Source organism: Lithobates pipiens, unplaced genomic scaffold (genome assembly GCF_037356315.1).
Source record: "Lithobates pipiens isolate NorthernLeopardFrog02 unplaced genomic scaffold, aLitPip1_a1.2 Scaffold_19, whole genome shotgun sequence".
In the NCBI taxonomy this organism is placed as follows: Eukaryota; Metazoa; Chordata; class Amphibia; order Anura; family Ranidae; genus Lithobates; species Lithobates pipiens.
Window position 1 is genome coordinate 56871102 of NW_027507764.1, and position 18536 is coordinate 56889637.

General features: G+C 42.9%; 1 protein-coding gene across 1 annotated transcript in view; it reads right to left on the reverse strand.

The window, feature by feature from the left end:
- LOC143995984 (putative acyl-CoA dehydrogenase 6) overlaps positions 1-18536 on the reverse strand; it is a 179638-nt gene that overhangs the window by 121033 nt on the left and 40069 nt on the right. Inside the window, exon 4 of the mRNA XM_077490774.1 lies at positions 4576-4592. Within this exon, the coding sequence (XP_077346900.1) occupies positions 4576-4592 (17 nt within the window). The remainder of the gene's footprint in view (positions 1-4575; positions 4593-18536) is intronic.

Below are 18536 nucleotides of genomic sequence, written 5' to 3' on the forward strand. Positions count from 1 at the left end.
TCATTGATGCCACCTCATCGGTGCCGACTTATCAGTGCCCATCAGTGCAGCTTATCAGTGCCCATCAGTGAAGGAGAAAACGTACTTATTTACAAAATTTTATAACAAAAACCAAAAGGAAAACTTTTTTTTTTTTCAAAATTGTCGGTCTTTTTTTTATTTGTTTAGCAAAAAATAACCACAGAGGTGATCAAATACCAAAGGAAAGCTCTATTTGTGGGAACAAAATGATAAGTTTGGGTACAGTGTAGCATGACCGCGCAATTGTCATTTAAAAAGGGACAGCGCTGAAAGCTGAAAATTGGCCTGGGCAGGAAGGTGCGAAAGGGCCCGGCATTGAAGTGGTTAAAGCCCAATTCCGGGGAATAAAGAACCAATTAGATGTGTATTGTAAAGTTAAATGAGAATAAATTGCTGAATCTAAAAAAGTTTTTGTCATAAAAAAAATTCTATTCATTGAGATTCATCTGCTGTACGTATTAGATGTGACCTTTCGCTTACATTGTTGTGCAGACAAGATAATTAGCTCCATCAGCATAATGCGGGCCGCTATCACAACCACGCGCTGTGCTCTTTAAGCAACTGAGACGGCAATTAGTGCATTTCATAAGACACCAGCAAGGTAATCACTGATCAGCGTAATAGGATTTAAAGGCACGCTCTGTGCATGGGGTGATCCCGGCGGCTTGTCGTGTTTGGCCTTCTTTTAGTTTTATTTACTTAAAAACTGCAGATCAGCAAAACTGAACATGACCAGATTAGAACTTGCCAAAAAAACATCTAAAAAAAGCCAGACCAGTTCTGGAAAAGCATTCTTTGGACGGATGAAACTAAGATTAATCTGTACCAGAATGACAGGAAGAAAAAAAGTGTGGAGAAGGCTTGGAACAGCTCATGATCCAAAGCACACAACGTCATCTGAAAAACATGGTAGAGCTTGAAGTGTGATAGCATGGGCATGCATGGCTTCCAGTGGCACTGGGTCATTGGTGTTTATTGATGATGTGATAGAAGACAGAAGCAGCCGGATAAATTCTGCAGTGTTTATAGATATACTGTCAGTCCAGATTCAGTCGAATGCAGCAAAGTTGATTGGACGGCGTTTCACAGTACAGATGGACAATGATCCAAAACACACTGCAAAACCAACCCAGAAGCTTTTGAAGGAAAAGAAGTGGAATATTCTGCAATGGTCGAATCAATCACCTGATCTCAACCCAATTGAACATGCATTTCACTTGCTGAAGGCGAAACTAAAAAGTCAGAAAGACCCACAAAACAAACCCAGTCTTCAGTAATGTTCATGGGTTTCAGACATCAGGTAGTCATTGCCAGTAAAGGATTCTCAACAAAATATAAAAAAATTAACATTTTATTTATGATTATATTTGAGCCCCTGAAAATGGGGGGACTGTGTATAAAAATGGTTGCAGTTCCTAAAATTTGTACTTGATATTCATGTTCAAACCCTTGAGAGAAAGCTGAAAGTCTGCACATCAAATCTATTTGGATTGTTTCATTTTCATTTTATTCTGGTGGCATAAAGAGCCAAACGTACAAAAATTGTGCCTGTGAATTGTCCCTTGAATTGTGCTTAAAGCGGTATTAACCACTTGCCTACCGGGCACTTTCACCCCCTTCCTGCCCAGGCCAATTATCAGCTTTCAGCCCTGTCACACTTTGAATGACAATTGCGCGGTCATGCAATGCTGTACACGAAGTTTTTATCATTTTTTTTTAGACAGATAGAGCTTTCTTTTGGTGGTATTTAATCACTACTGTTTTTTTTTTTTTTTTTCTAAACCAACCAAAAAACACAAAAATTTAGAAAAAAATAAAATTTTCTTTGTTTCTGGTATAACATTTTTGTAAATAAGTCCTTTTCTCCTTCATTGATGGGCACGGATGAGGATGCACTGGTGAGGCACTAATATGCAGCACTGATGGGCATGGATATACAGCAATGATAGACATCACTGGTGGGCACTGTTGGGGCTGCACTAATAATCAGTGCCCTGATTACCACATGACGTCCTCCCAGAATGAAATCCATAAATATATTGCAGCTTATCAATCATTAGATTTGGTGGCTTCATTAGTTTTCTCTCTTTAGGCTTTATTTCCTCTCTGTTTTCACTTGATGATCTGACCAGTAACACACCTCCTGTATTAGAGGGACCCCACTCTGGATAAAGGCGCACAGGTGGCCCCTTTGTCAGTCTGTGGGGAGTAGGGATGAGCCGAACACCCCCCGGTTCGGTTCGCACCAGAACTTTCGAACGGACCCCACGTTCGTCACGAACGTTAGAACCCCATTGAAGTCTATGGGACTCGAACGTTCGAAATGGAAAGTGCTAATTTTAACGGCTAATATGCAAGATATTGTCCTAAAAAGGGTTTGGGGACCTGGCTCCTGCCCCAGGGGACATGGGTCAATGGCTAAAATGTTTTTAAAAATGGCCGTTTTGGCGGGAGCACTGATTTTAACGACGATTAAAGTGAAAAAAAAAAGTGAAATATTCCTTTAAATATGGTGCCTGGGGGGTGTCTGTAGTATGCCTGTGAAGTGCCACGTGTTTCCCGTGTTTAGAACAGTCCCTGCACAAAATGACATTAAACGGAAATAACACCATTTAAAACTGCTTGCGGTTTTAATGTTATATCTGGTTCCTGCAATATGGTTGAAAACCATTGAGAAAAATGGCATGGGTAGCCCTCCCTGCCCATTACCAGCCCCTTTAGGTCTTGTACGCATATTAAGGGGAACCCCGTACCCATATTAAAAAAAGGAAATGCGTGTGGCCCCCAGGCCCTATATACTCAGAACAGCAGTATACAGGCGGTGCAAACAAGACAGGGACTGTGTAGGTTTGTTGTGTTAAGTTGAATCTGTTTGTAATTTTCAACTGGTACATTTTTAAAGTGTAGCTCCAGTCAAAAAAACTATTTTTAAGCTTTTTGGAAAACACATAGGGAAGGGTTATCACCCCTGTATAATTTGTTTTGTCGTCCATCTTTTTTCATCTCACTTGCTGTTGTCTCCTTCCGTTTGCAAGTAGGAGATGTTTGTAAGTTGGATGTTTGAAAGTAGGGGCCTGCCCTATATGCTCTGCAGAAATGGCGGAACAAGGTGTTGGTTTTGCCACAACATTGTAAGCCCTCAAAGTGACTCTTGGTGGGCGCTGGAGCGCCCTGCTGTGAACGATTATATCAAGAATTGTAATTACATGCCATTGTTGAACAGTGGTAGAAAAATTGACCTTTGGTGGTTGTGGTGCTGGTGCCACAACATTATAAGTCCTCACCGTTACTCTGGGTGGGCACAGGAAGGGGCCCTCCTGTGAAATATTATATCAAGAATTGTAATTACATGTCCCTGTTAAACAGGGGCAGAAAAATTTGGCCTTAGGCACTGCTGCTGGTGCCACCACACTGCAACCTCTTCCATATACTCTAGTTTTTTTGCTGGAATTAGCCCTGCTGCAAAGCATTGCATCAAAAATTGTACTTAAACGCCCCTGTTAAACAGGGGCAGAAAAATTGGGCCTTAGGCACTGGTGCTGGTGCCACCACACTGCAACCTCTGCCATATACTCTAGTTTTATTGCAGGAATTAGCCCTGTTTTATTGCAGGAATTTGCAGGAAATAACCCCAATTGGGCTCAAATAGAGAACAGCTATGTAGGTGGATTATAGCGGTATGTACTGGGTACAGAGCACGCAGACAGCACGCACTAACACCTAACACTACTGACTGCAAGCTCTATTATTAAAGATAGATCACTAGCTATATAGGTGACGTGAATATCGCGGTGTATACTGCGGTCAGGGCACGCAGACAATAACCAGAAAACAGCAGAGATAAAGGGGTATATACAGATGTATACTGTGCTGTGCTGGAGGCACAGACAACTTCCAATAACTCCTGCAGATGGCAATTGGGCTCAAATAGAGAACAGCTATGTAGGTGGATTATAGCGGTATGTACTGGGTACAGAGCACGCAGACAGCACGCACTATCTCCTGACACTACTGACTGCAAGCTCTATTATTAAAGATGGACCACTAGCTACATAGGTGAGGTGAATATAGTGGTGTATACTGTGGTCAGGGCACAGACAATAACCACTACACAACAGCAAGATAGGAAATCAGCCAAAAACGATCGGTGTGTACTGTGTTGAAGGTACACAGAACACCCACTGCTTCAGATGCCAACATACTACACGAGGCCGCCTCAAAGGCGGCCTTATATAGTGTGGGGCGTGCACTACACAGCCTGAGCTATGATTGGCCACAGGCATCCTGCCTGTGGCCAATCATGGCTCTCCTCGCTGCTGGCGCTGCGATTGGCCAAGCATGCGGGGTCACAGTGCATGCTTGGCCAATCATGAGCCAGCAATGCACTGCGCCATCGCAGTGCATTGTGGGCCGTGCGTGCCACGCGAATTTTGACGCGAACGGACCAAGAGTTCGGATTTCGCCGAACGGACGAACAGCCAATGTTCGAGTCGAACGTACGTTCGACTCGAACACGAAGCTCATCCCTAGTGGGGAGGGAAGGGTTAGATGTACTAACAGGTTTGAATACACTAGCAAATTGAAGCCAAACTCCACCTAATAGTTTAGAAGTAGTTACAGCAGTTTTTTTTCCCTTTTGGGATAAAAGTTTAACATAAATAAATAAAACAGATCTTACAGAGAGCAAAAGGAGCGGGACTTATATATACATGTAGCACGTGAGGTAGAGGATTTTATATTAGAATATTATACTAAGCATATCTAAGATATATAGTAAATTGTAACACATTAATAATTATTTATATTTCATATTCAGTAAAACTTGTGTATTCGTCTATCTGCAATAAAGCATTATTCAGTATATTTTCTCATCCCTCTTCAATATTAGGGATTGGAGTAAATTTCAAACTATGCAGGTAACCATTTATGTATATACAGTGAAACCTTGGATTACGAACATAATCTGCTCCAGGAGAATGCTTGTAATCCAAAGCACTCACATATCAAAGCGAGTTTCCCCATAGAAGTCAATAGAAACAAAGATAATTAGTTCCGCATTGACTTCTATTGCATGTGATACCGAATGTGGCCAGAGGTGGGGGGGTGGGGCGGCACTGGAGAGCCTCATAAATACTTGGGGACCGCTCGGCTGAACTCGGAAAGGCTTGGAAACACTCAGGAGTATTTCCGAGTGTTTACGGGTAATTCCGAGTGATTTCGAATGATTGCAAGTATTTCCGAACAGCTCCAAATGGCTCAGAACCATTCCGCGTGTCCCCGGCACCCCCGCACCTCTGGCCAAATGCGGTAATGCACACCCCATTAGCTTAAATTCTGCTCATTTTGCGAGACAACACTCACAAAAGTCAGAATTTAAAAAAAAAAATTGCTCGTCTTTCAAAACGCTTGTTAACCGTGTTACTTGTATATCAAGATTTCACTGTATAAGAGTTTTACTGAATATGAAATATAAATATGAATAATTATGTGTTACAATTTACTATATGATATATCTTAGATATGCTTATTATAATATTCTAATAAAATCCGATCCCTCACCTGCTTCATGTAAAGTCCCGCTCCGTTTGCTCTCTGTAAAATAAATTAGGGATGGAGACTAATGACTATGTCATTGTCTCATATAAAGTCCCACAACCCCCTTTTCCCATCAAATAAAACAGATCATTGTGATAACCCCTGTCGGTGGTAAATGGCTTGTCTCATCCCTCTAACTGCTACATCTGCAGGACAACTTGTTCTGTTGAAAAACAACAGACTTACTGGCAGATGAAAATAAAGGAAAGAAAGCCTAAAAAAAACAAAAAAACAAATGCAGCCATCACATCTAGGGACTGGTAAGATGCAATATAATACATGTTTGCTATTGGGTTTAAAGAGGAAGTAAAGGCAGTAAAAAAAAAAAAATGCAACCTGCAAGGCAAAGGCATAATGAGCTAGTATGCATAGCATACTAGCTCATTATGAATAACTTACCCGAGAACGAAGCCCCCGAAGCGGTCCTCCGTCTTCATGTTCGCCGCTGCCATGTATCCCGGAGTGACTTCCGGGTCTCGCTGCTCCGGCGCTGTGATTCACTCCCGCGCGTGTGCACGGGAGCCGACACGAGCGGCATATCGCCGCGATCTGCGGCGTGCTCAGTGCGTCTGCGCGCCGCTGTCCTTTTGTAAATATCTCCTAAACGGTATAGGTTTAGGAGATATTTCTTGGACCTACAGGTAAGCCTTAATCTAGGCTTACCTGTAGGTCAAAGTGGTCGGTAAGGGTTTACAACCACTTTAATATCACTTTAAAAATAGAATAGAAACAATAGAACAAAATTGTAATTATAATTTTTTTTGCTGTTTCTAAAGCAGGCACTGATCTGTGAACACAGACGCCCTCCTCTTCCCTGCATACTGAATCAGTCCTCGCTGTCTTCACCCGCAGGTCATGGCGGTCTGATATGCAGCGCGTCGGAGATCTCTCATTTCTCTGCCTCCAAGGGCCCAAAAAGATGAAGTGACAATATATTTCAGATCATGTTTATGACATCTGGCTGGAGATATAGTATTCCATGCTATAAGTTTTGTTCCTCATTGTGAAATACTCTTCCAGCTCTATAAAACTCAATCCTTACCTTATTTATCTGCATTTTTTAATTGAACTACTTCAGTACCGGGCACTTACACTCCGTTCCTGCCCAGGCCAATCTTCAGCTTTCAGCGCGGTCACTTTTTAGTCACTTTTTAAATGACAATTGCGCGAACGTGCTACACTGTACCCAAACAGAATCTTCATCATTTTGTTCCCACAATCAGAGCTTTCTTTTGGTGGTATTTGATCACCTCTGGGATTTTTATTTTTTTGCTAAACAAATAAAAAAAGACTGAATTTTGTAAATAAGTATATTTTCTCCTTCACTGATGGGCACTGATAAGACAGCACCGATGAAGTGGCAATGAGGCGGCAGTGATGGGCACTGATATGCAGCACTGATGGGCATTGATAGGGGGCAATGATGGGCACTCATGGGTGGCACAGGTGGGCACTGATAGGTGACATTTATGGGCACTGAAAGGCTGCACTGATGGGTACTTACGGGTGGTACTGATAGGCGGCACTGCTGGGCACTAATACGTGCCACTGATAGGCATTGGGGATGGGTACTGATTGGCAGCTGCCTTAGCACTGATTGACATTTCTCTGGTGGTCCAGTGTGGTGGCAATGTCCGGTGGTCATGGATGGGCATTTGAGGGGGGTTGCGCTGATAAACAAGCAGCATAACCCCCCCCCCCCATCAGGAGAGCAGCCAATCGGCTCTCCTCTACTCGCTTCTGTCAGACGCAAGTGAGGAAAAGCCGATCAATGGCTTTTCCTGTTTACATCATGATCGGCTGTGATTGGACACGCTTGATCATGTGGTAAAGAGCCTACATCAGAGGCTGTTTACTGAGATTGGTGTTGCGGTGTGTCAGATTGACACACCGCACCACCGATCGCTGCAATGCACGCACCCGCGGATGTGCGGCAGCTGTTATCCTGCTGGACGTCATATGATACCCAATCAGGATAACTGAACCACCGCCCGGACATCCTTCTGCTATAGGCCGGGTGGGAAGTGGTTAAAGAACCAGCAAAATGAAAACAATGTCATACATTTTTAAAGCATCATGCATATTTTTTCCCGTTAAAGCAAAAAATTAAACCCAAAAGCAAACATTATAATCACAACTTACCAATTATTAGATGTGATGGCTGAATTTGTTTTCTTTGTTTTCTTCTATTTTCATCTGGTGTTTCAGTCAATTTTTAAAAAGAATAAGCTTATTTCCAGATGTATCCATTTACAGAGATGAAACAAACCATCTACCACTGGCAGAGGTGCTTACAATGATTAGCTTTTTTTAATGTAAAATTTTTATTCCAAAAGGAAAAAAAAACTGTTTGCTTATAAAGTAAGTATATGAAAATCTACTGGTGCAAAGGTCTCCAAACAGTCTAAGCAAAGAGTCAGCATCCTGTCCTTCAGGCTTTAGGGGACCACTAAGTGTAAACCATGTCCCATCATTGGTTTTAATGGGAGGAATTATGCCCGATCACTGGTGTCAGTTGAAGGAATTGTGCCCCATCATTGGTGTCAGTTGAAGGAATTGTACCCCATCATTGGTGTCAGTTGAAGGAATTGTACCCCATCATTGGTGTCAGTTGAAGGAATTGTGCCCCATCATTGGTGTCAGTTGAAGGAATTGTGCCCCCATCATTGGTGTCAGTTGAAGGAATTGTGCCCCATCATTGGTTTCCGTTGAAGGAATTGTGCCCATCATTGGTGTTAGTTGAAGGAATTGTGCCCATCATTGGTGTTAGTTGAAGGAATTGTGCCCATCATTGGTGTCAGTTGAAGGAATTGTGCCCCATCATTGGTGTTAGTTGAAGGAATTGTGCCCATCATTGGTGTTAGTTGAAGGAATTGTGTCCCATCGTCTGCGTCAGTTGAAGGAATTGTGCCCCATCATGGTGTCAGTTTAAGGAATTGTGCGTCTTCATTGGTGTCAGTTGAAGGAATTGTGCCCCATCATTGGTGTCAATTGAAGGAATTGTGCCCCGTCATTGGTGTCAGTTGAAGGAATTGTGCCCCGTCATTGGTGTCAGTTCAAGGAATTGTGCCTCATCACTGGTAGCAGTTAAAGGAATTGTGCCCCATCATTGGTGTCAGTTCAAGGAATTGACTACTGAAAGGAATTGAATATCTAGTATTTAGTTTATATTTATTTAGGTAGCGCCAGATTACCCCCCCTCCCCCCTTTTTTTTTTTTTTACAGTTCAAGGAATTGTGCCCCATCGTTGGTGTCGGTTGAAGGAATTGTGCCACATCATTGGTGTCAGTTGAAGGAATTGTGCCCTATCATTGGTGTCAGTTGCAGGAATAGCCCCCCATTGTTGGTATCGGTGGGAGGAATAGTGCAACATCAATGATGTTAGAGGGAGCTCATCATTGGTGTCATTTGGGAGAATAGTGCTGGATACAGGCAAGCAAAGGGCCACATCTGGCCCCTGGACTGCAGTCTGGAGACCACTGTACTAGTGCAGCCTTTTTCAAACAGGGTGCCCAGACACCCTGGGGTGCCTTGGCAAAATACCTAGAAATTGCCCAAAAACAATATACTGTACAACTCAGTGGGCGGATCAAGCCTGCCTATTAGTTACACAAAGTCTCAGGTTTTCATTATGCACCATTACAACCTTCTAGCGGCCAGTGTCCTAACAACCAACGATGTCATCGGTTGATAAGGAGGATGTTGGGTACCTGCGCAACCTTCTTGTTTGTCCCTCCTCTGCCCCTCTCCATCAGCACCCGGGTCACATTAGCTGAGTGAGGGAGAGAAACAGGAGGTAGAAGAGAAACATTGGAACAGTCATCAGATCCAGTGTGCAAAGTTGTATTTGCTTTGGAAGAATAACTCACGGCTAATGTACGGCTAATGTATGGTGTACTACGCGTGTGGATGTTGCTAAATTATGCTAAAACTATTTGTTTCGTTTTTTAAATTGTAGGAAGGGGTGCCTTGAGATTGTGTAAAATTTTAAAAGGTGCCTTGACTGAAAAAAGGTTGAGAAACACGGTACTAGTGTATGGTCAGTTTTAGAGTGAAGGTCGAGGAGGAAGAACGAGGATAGTAGCAATGTTTCCTAACAGTCTTTGGAGTCTCTTGATCGTCTCAACACTCATTTATTTCACGGATACATCATAGCGGCAGTTGTTCCAGAGGAAGGCCGATGCAGCGAATGGTTCTATCAGCAGTTAACAGATGTTTCCCTTTATCGGGAAAAGTGACACGTACGGCTATTGTGTAGGTATGTGTAGAACATAAAGGTTTGAGCACACAGTCTAATGCTGACACATGACAGCTCCATAAAAACAAGCGTAGGAAACAAAAGACGTGTTAGTCTGCGAGCCAAGAAAAATGAAATCCAACACGCGGAGAGCGGCCAGGACAACATGTTTCTCTTATTACAGGATGGCTGTGAAATAGATCACTGCAAGGCCACAAACATTCAACTGCAGGCTCATAAAACGATCTGCCGTACTAACAGAGGAAAGATAGAGAGCTCGGTCTGTTTATTTTATTGGTTTGATTGCACTGATAGAGTCATAATGCTTTTTCTGCAGAACTATATGGATACCACGGCTCCCTCTAGAAGGAGCTTACTGTCTCATGTCCCTTTCACACAGACCGCAACTGGCCCGGATTTGCCGTGAGAGTCCCGCATGTAAGGGGGTGGTGCCCTTGCAGCTGCTGATGCATCCAATGAACGGAATCACAGGCGGTAGAGGAGTGAGGTGGTGATCCACAGTCAGAAGTAAGCACATATAAGTAGCACAGCATTAGTCAGCACAGCACAGGACATACTTCACCTCTCTGCCCCGCCTGCCGTGTGTACTAGAGTCAGAGACTTGTCCAGAGTCAGGGCTGAAGGCTCTGCGAGTGGGCATCCTACTTACAAGCACATATCATATGCTCAAATATATTTGATAACTGAAAATGTTAGGCATCTGAGGATCTGCAGGCATCTTTTGCGCTACGATGACTTCTGTGTTTGAGAGCCTACCATCAGAGAAACACCGGTCAAGAATTCTTAGATCTGTCCTCACGGTGGTTGGCGTACGAGATCCCGCTGCAGCGGTCCATCCCACGATTAATTCCCTTTCCAAGCATCCACGCAAGCATACAGGCCCTGGCTGGGCTATAGCCACATGCCTGTTTTGCTTGCTTTCTGGTAGGCGGGTCTTTCTTAGGGTGGCGGTACACTTTTTCTGATGTGAATCACTGTGGTGTTTACCAAGAGAGAGATCCATACTACCCATTTATTTTTGCTTGTTTTCAAGGGCTTTGCATATATCATTCTGGTCTATTAGCGCAGCTCTATATATTTTTTAACATAGAAATTGCTGCTTACCTCTTGCAAGGTTCATAAAGACATGGATGAGCGAGTTTGGGGTGGAGGAACTTGACTGGCCTGCAAGAGAGTTCCCCTTACCGGAACTAAGGGGCCAAGCCCAACCCCTAAAAAACAACCCCAAACCATAATCCCCCCTCCACCAAATGATTTGGACCAGTGCACAAAGCAAGGTCCATAAAGACATGAATGAGCGAGTTGGCCTGCACTCCTGACCTCAACCCGATAGAACACCTATGGGATTAATTAGAGCAGGCACTGTGAGCCAGGCCTTCTCGTCCAACATCAGTGCCTGACCTCACAAATGAGCTTCTGGTAGAATGGTCAAACATTCCCATAGATACACTCCTAAACTTTGTGGACAGCCTTCTCAGAAGCTATTCTAGCTGCAAAGGGTGGACCAACTCATTATTGAACCCTACGGACTAAGTAAAGGCAGGCGTACCAATACTTTTGGTAATATAGCGAGTTATTTACTAAAGGCAAATCCACTTTGCACTACAAGTGCACTTGGAAGTAAAGTCGCTGTAGATCTGAGGGGGACATGCAAGGAAAATAAAAAACAGCATTTTTGCTTGAACATGATTGGATGATAATATCTGCAGAGCTTCCCCTCATTTCAGAGCTTCCCCTCAGATCTACAGCGATTGCACTTTCAAGTGCACCTGTAGTGCAAAGTGGATTTGCCTTTAGTAAATAACCCCCATAGGGCAGATGGATCGAAAATTGGCTGGTTCAGTAATGACCAACCAAATTTTGAACTATAAATGGCCGTACCCGCTCAAACCACTCAAAAGAAGTCAATTAGCTTCGCTGGAATGGGATTTTTTTTTTATTCAATTAGCTCATGCAGACCAATCAGCTGCTCGCTGACACGTGTATTCTGACAGTGGAGGAATCCTCACTGTCAGAATACGATAGCACAGCAGGTAGTATTCCTCCATCACTTGTGTGGGTGGGGGAATCCATATTTTTTTTTTTTTTTTTGGGGGGGGGGGGGGTTTGATCAATCCACTGGCTGAAAAAGAATGTTCCAAGTTACAAAGTCCATGCCTGTCCAGATGGTACCCAGTGCATATATCTTTGCTGGGTTTGGCATTCTGCACATCTTCAACACTTTAACCAGTTAACCACTTAAAGAGGAAGTAAACCCTGATGAGTTTATTTCCTCTTTCATTCCCTGCAAAGGCAAAGCATAATGGACTACTTTGCATCGCATAGTAGCCCATTATGTGTCACTTACCTGACACAGGAGCCAGCGAAGTCACCGCTGTCCCCTGTAGTCCAGCGCATCCATCTTTTTGGTGGGGTCTCGCAGCTCCGCCGCTGTCATTCGGCGAAGCCGCGATGACGTCACTCCCGCGCATGCGCACGGGAGCCGACACGCGCGGCAGCTCCGTTATTGGAAATGCCGCGCTCAGTGCGCCTGCGCGCCGCTGTCTACGGTGCATGCGCCGTAGACAGCGGTGCCTGTCTTCGGGCAAATATCTCCTAAACCGTATAGGTTTAGGAGATATTTCTTGGACCTACAGGTAAGCCTTAATCTAGGCTTACCTGTAGGTCAAAGTGGTTTGTAAGGGTTTACAACCACTTTAAGGACCAGGCCTCTTTTTCAGACTCTGTGTTTACATCAGTTTTGTTTGCTAGAAAATTACTTAGAACCCCCAAACATTTTATATTGTTTTTTTTTCTAACACCCTAGTGAATAAAATGGCGGTCACTGCAATACTTTTTTTCACACCGTATTTGCGCAGCGGTCTTACAAGTGCACTTTTTTTTGGAAAAAATTCACTTTTTTGAATAAAAAAATAAGACACCAGTAAAATTAGCACAATTTTTTTATATTGCGAAAGATAATGTTACGCCGAGTAAATTGATACCCAACATTTAATGCTTCAAAATTGCGCCCGCTCGTGGAATGGCGTCAAACTTTTAGCCTCAAAAATCTCCATATTTAAAAAATTCTACAGGATGCATTTTTTGCGATACAGAGGTGGTCTAGGGCTAGAATTATTGCTCTCGCTCTACCGATCGCGGCGATACCTCACATGTTTGGTTTGACTGCCGCTTCTTCTGCGCGCGAGCACGTCGTGACGGGGTGTTTTTAAAAACCTTTTTTTTCTTATTTAATTTAATTGATTTTATTTATTTTTACACTGTTTTAAAAAAAAATGGATCACTTTTATTCCTATTACAAGGAATGTAAACATCCCCTGTAATAGAAAAAAGCATGAACAGGTCCTCTTAAATATGAGATCTGGGGACAAAAAGTACTCAGATCTCATATTTGGACTTAAATGCAATAAAAAAAAAAAAAATAAAATAAAAAAAAAAGTAATTTGAAAAAATGACATTAAAAAAAAAATATACCTTTAAGAGGTATGTGCGGAAGTGACGTTTTTTTTGATTTTTTATTTCAATTGCAGTCTGATCAGTGCCCATCTGCAGCCTTGCCAATCACTGCAGTCTGATCAGTGCCCATCTGCAGCCTTGCCCATCATTGCAGTCTGATCAGTGCCCATCTGCAGCCTTGCCAATCATTGCAGTCTGATCAGTGCCCATATGCAGCCTTGCCAATCATTGCAGTCTGGTCAGTGCCCATCTACAGCCTTGCCAATCATTGCAGTCTGGTCAGTGCCCATATGCAGCCTTGCCAATCATTGCAGTCTGATCAGTGCCCACCTGCAGCCTTGCCAATCATTGAAGTCTGATCAGTGCCCATCTGCAGACTTGCCAATCATTGCAGTCTGATCAGTGCCCATCTGCAGACTTGCCAATCATTGCAGTCTTATCAGTGCCCACCTGCAGCCTTGCCAATCATTGCAGTCTGATCAGTGCCCATCTGCAGCCTTGCCCCTCTTAGCAGCATGATCAGTGCACATCCTCTTCACTTTTACTTCTCCTATTTATTTCCTTTTATTGTTCCCTTATCTTTGGTCAGTCTTGGATTAACATCCTCTTAGCTTTTTCTTCTTCTTTCTTCTTTAGATTCTTGATTATCATATTTGGGGGTCTGGAGTCCCTTTGTAGAATCGTTACAATGCTTGGCAACGAGTAATACTTTGTGTACCATGGTTGCTGGATGTGGGCCTAATTCCAGGGATTACGACTTAAGATGATCTTGACCTTGATATCTTGGGTTTTGTTGTCCCACACTATGATCCATGGGGTGATCATATGGAAGACCACTTCCTAGTGTCCACAATCGTTTTTATGTTTTATACCCATGTTCTAACACAAAATATGTTATTACGGTTCACTTCTGTTGGTGGTCAAATGCCAACTCGTGCGCTTAGCGAATACCCACCTAATTGCCAAGATTTTCAGAAATGTTGTTTCCCCCACTTCTGTACCATTGTCTATACAGAGCTTAGAAGAATTTTTCACTGATCTGCACAGTGCTCTTATTACTTTTACTCTTTACAACGTTAAAGAGGAAGTAAACCCTAATGGGTTTACTTCCGCTTTGATTCCCTGCAAAGGTAAAGCATAATGGACTACTATGCATCGCATAGTAGTCCAATATGTGTCACTTACCTGACACAGGAGCCAGCGAAGTCACCGCTGTCCCCTGTAGTTCCAAGCATCCATCTTCTTGGTGGGTCTCGCAGCTACGGCGCTGTGATTCGCCGGAGCAGCGATGACGTCACTCCCGCGCATGCGCATGGGAGCGGACACTCGCTGCATATCGCCGCGATCTGCGGCTTACCCAGTGCGCATGCGCGCGCTGTCTACGGCGCATGCGGTGGCTGTCTTCAGGTAAATATCTCCTAAACCATATAGATATTTATTGGACCTACAGATAAGCCTTAATCTAGGCTTACCTGTAGGTCAATGTGGTTTGTAAGGGTTTACAACCACTTTAATAAAAACAATTGAAACTGAAAAAAATGTTCCAATGAAGTCCAGTCTATACGGCTTCCCTGTCCACAGTGTGAAAATACTGTGTGGTACCCCACCACTGTATGGACGCAGGATTCTCAACCAGGCATGTTGTGGGGCTCCAGTTTATTTGCTTATTTGGGAGGAAACTAGATTTACAGTTTCCTCATTATTTACTAAAGTCCACTTTGGGATCTGGAGCCCGGGGATTTTGTAGTGATCTGGGTGGGATGAAATCCCCAGTCCTGGGTCCAGGTTTTGAGATTCACCAGCATACTGACTGGTCAGATGTGTGCTGGGCTATTTGTAGACACCTGACCATGGTTCTGGGCTCCACCCTCCCGAGGAGTCCAGGCGAGCAAGGGAGAAGTGTGCATGTCTCCACAGTTCCATCTGTCAGAGCAGACAGAAGGTCCAAGCCGATGGGCTGGAACTGCAAGGAAGCTGGAAAAGAATCCTGATGTACAGGGTTTGTACAGGAACTCTGTTATAGAGCCAAGAGGGCTGAAGCACAAGCCGAAGCAGCGGTGCTGAGAGAAGGTAGTCCTCAGAGAGCTGGCTCTGTAGTAAGCAAGAGAAGGTAGAAAAAAAAGCGCTACCTAAGTGCAGTATTAGAGGATAATTTAATGACACAATGCAAGGTCACACTTACAGGAAACAAAGGGTTTTAAAGGCTCATCTGCATTGTTTCCTGTAAGCCCCTGTACACACGGTCAGAGATTTCGACAACCAAATCCGTTGGATTTTCTCCGTCGGATTTTGTCCGTCGGATCTTGTCCGAAACTGTTGCATACACACGGTCCGACTAAGTTGTCGAAAAATCCGATCTTTCAGAACATGATGACGTAATTTCATTACGATGGGACTAGATTCAGGCTAGTAGCCAATAGCTTTGATGTAGGAATTTGATCTGAGCATGCGTGGCACTTGGTCCGATCAAAATTCTCTACACATAATCGGATTATGTCCGACCGGCCCAGTTGGTCGGGAAATATTTCCAACATGTTGGAAAATTGGGTCCGACGGAGATTCGGACGGAATCAGTCCGATGCATACCACACACAGTCGGATTATCTGACGACACGGTCCGATAAGACGCATTCCGACGGATTCTCCGACCGTGTGTACGTGGCATAAGTGTGACCTTATATTGTGTCATTAAAGTATCCTCTAATACTGCACTTAGGTGGCGCTTCCTTTTTCTACCTTCTCTTGCCTACTACAGAGCCAGCTCTCTGAGGACAGCAGCCGTCTTTTTAACCAGCCACGATACTTACCTGTTTAACCCTTGAACTGCCAGATACCTGCTTAACTCTTGAACTGCTATATTTAATGCTATGGACTAATTGCCTAGCTACCTAATACCCCAAGTATTGTATGCACTTGTGTATCTGCGCTTACAGTTACCATTACCTCTTTCTGAGCAGTGGTGCTGCTTGAGAGCCAGATGGCTTGGTATTTTTCATTTATTACTACTGTGAAGTTGAAACCCCTGCGTGGGAAATCTGGCTGGACATTTTCTTTCTTTAATAAAAGTGACCCTACAAGCCCTTAAACAGCATATCTGGTGTGGAAAACGCTCACGGGTAGGCTCTACACTGAGCTAAACAACCCCCAACTTTACAACTGATATGGTTTGATTGCAAAATGAACAGGGTTGTCACCTTATCACGGAAGTGGTCAAATCAACAGATCGACAAATCAACTGGCAGGATCAATAGGTAATAAAACCTTTTTTACGAAAGAGTCTCAAAAACAAAAAATACAGGGTTAATGTCTCTAACGGACTTCATTATACTGTATATGCCATTCTTTTATTTGCCCCATAGTTGCCCTTTAAGATTCTCCCTACAAAAAGAAAAGAGCTGCAAGCAGCAATCGCAGAGACTTATGTGGACATTTTTCAAGCTTCTCACAACTGCAGATATTTGTAATCGTGGGATGAATCACGGGGCAAACATTTTCAAGCCACATCAGTCTTGCAGGCAGTAGCTGTATTAAAGAAAGCTGCGGGGAGTCCTCTTTCTCAGAAGGAACTCTGCGGAGGTGTCCGCGAGAGACGCACAACAACAAATCCATTTCTTATAGCTGTCCCGAGAAGGGGAATTGACTACAAAAGAGGTTTATGTGAAGTTAAAAAGAAAGAAAAAATATATTTTTTCAAATTTTTCTTGACAGTGCAACAGCAATTTTATTTTATTTTGACATTGCATGGATTCCTAAGCGGCTTTTCAAATGTGACATTTTAGGATTACAAATGACTGGCTTTTAAGAGGATCCAAAGTGCCCACAGACAGCAGACAGGTCAGACATGCAGGCCTAATCTGATCATTGTCTGCCGACCGATCGTCAGATTAACATGAACGCTCCTATCTATGGGGAGGAAGAAGAAGGTGCATGCAAATACCTCCATTGTCAGCTTATCTTGAGAAAAATGACAGCGTTCAGACAAGATTTCCTTTCCTTACCTATACATTTTTTATTTTATTACATAGTTTCAGGACAAAACGTTTTTTGTTTTTTTTTCCAGTAAGCATTTTCTATTTACAGCCAGCAGGTAGAGCAATTGGCTCATATTGTATGTATCCCAGGCTATTCTTACCTTAAAGTGGAACTTTATGCACAAAATGCAGGATTTTATAATGCAGAAGAGACATGCTTTGTCTCTTCTGTAGTAACCACTTCAATACCGGGCATTTTCAACCCCTTCCTGCCCAGGCCAATTTTCAGCTTTCAGCGCTGTAACCTTTTGAATGACAATTTCTTAGAGAAATTCGATTCTTATTTTATAATCATTTAATAAACGCTTGCATGAGATTGTTTAAAAGTAGTAGTAGAATTTCATGTTAACCAATATATATTATTCTGTAGATATAGAAAGTCTTCATTTTTAGATGTTGAACTTTAGATGGCCTCTCTGCTACATGCTGATATTTTTACTGGGTGAAAGTTCATTAGAATAGATTCAAGTTATATAGAATTGTTTAGAATCCTTGAAATGCATATAAATCAAATATAAGATAAGAACACCTTATACAGGTGGTTTAAAAATAATTATGTGGTCAAACAAAGGTCTGCTTGAGCCCTCATTAAAACTGTTAAAATACATTGAATGGGATAACACTGGTGTATGTATGTGTGTGTGTGTGTGTGTGTGTGTGTGTGTGTGTGTGTGTGTGTGTGTGTGTGTGTGTGTGTGTGTGTGTGTGTGTGTGTATTATATATTATATATATACACACACACACACACACACACACACACACACACACACACACACACATTATATATGTGTGTGTTTATATATGTATGTGTGTGTTTGTTTATTATGTAGATAATACAGTTTGGGAAACTAATATGTCTGTACATGCACATAGAATTGTACATAACACATTTGGTGGGGTTACTGAAAGTTCATTCTCTCAAAGTTGTAAATCTGTCTTATTAGGAAAAGGAGGGTTTGATTTAACACAGCTGGGTGCCATACTGTCTCTACACAGGTGTTTTTAATTGGACAAAACCAGTTATAAATCACTTTAATGAACATATAGGAATTCTGGGGATGAATAAGTTTGTTTGGTTGTAGAACAGGTGTCAGATTTATGGTTAGTTACATTGACGTAGATCTTAGCGACCAATCACACCGATGTCACGCATGCAGGCCCCCTACCAAGAACA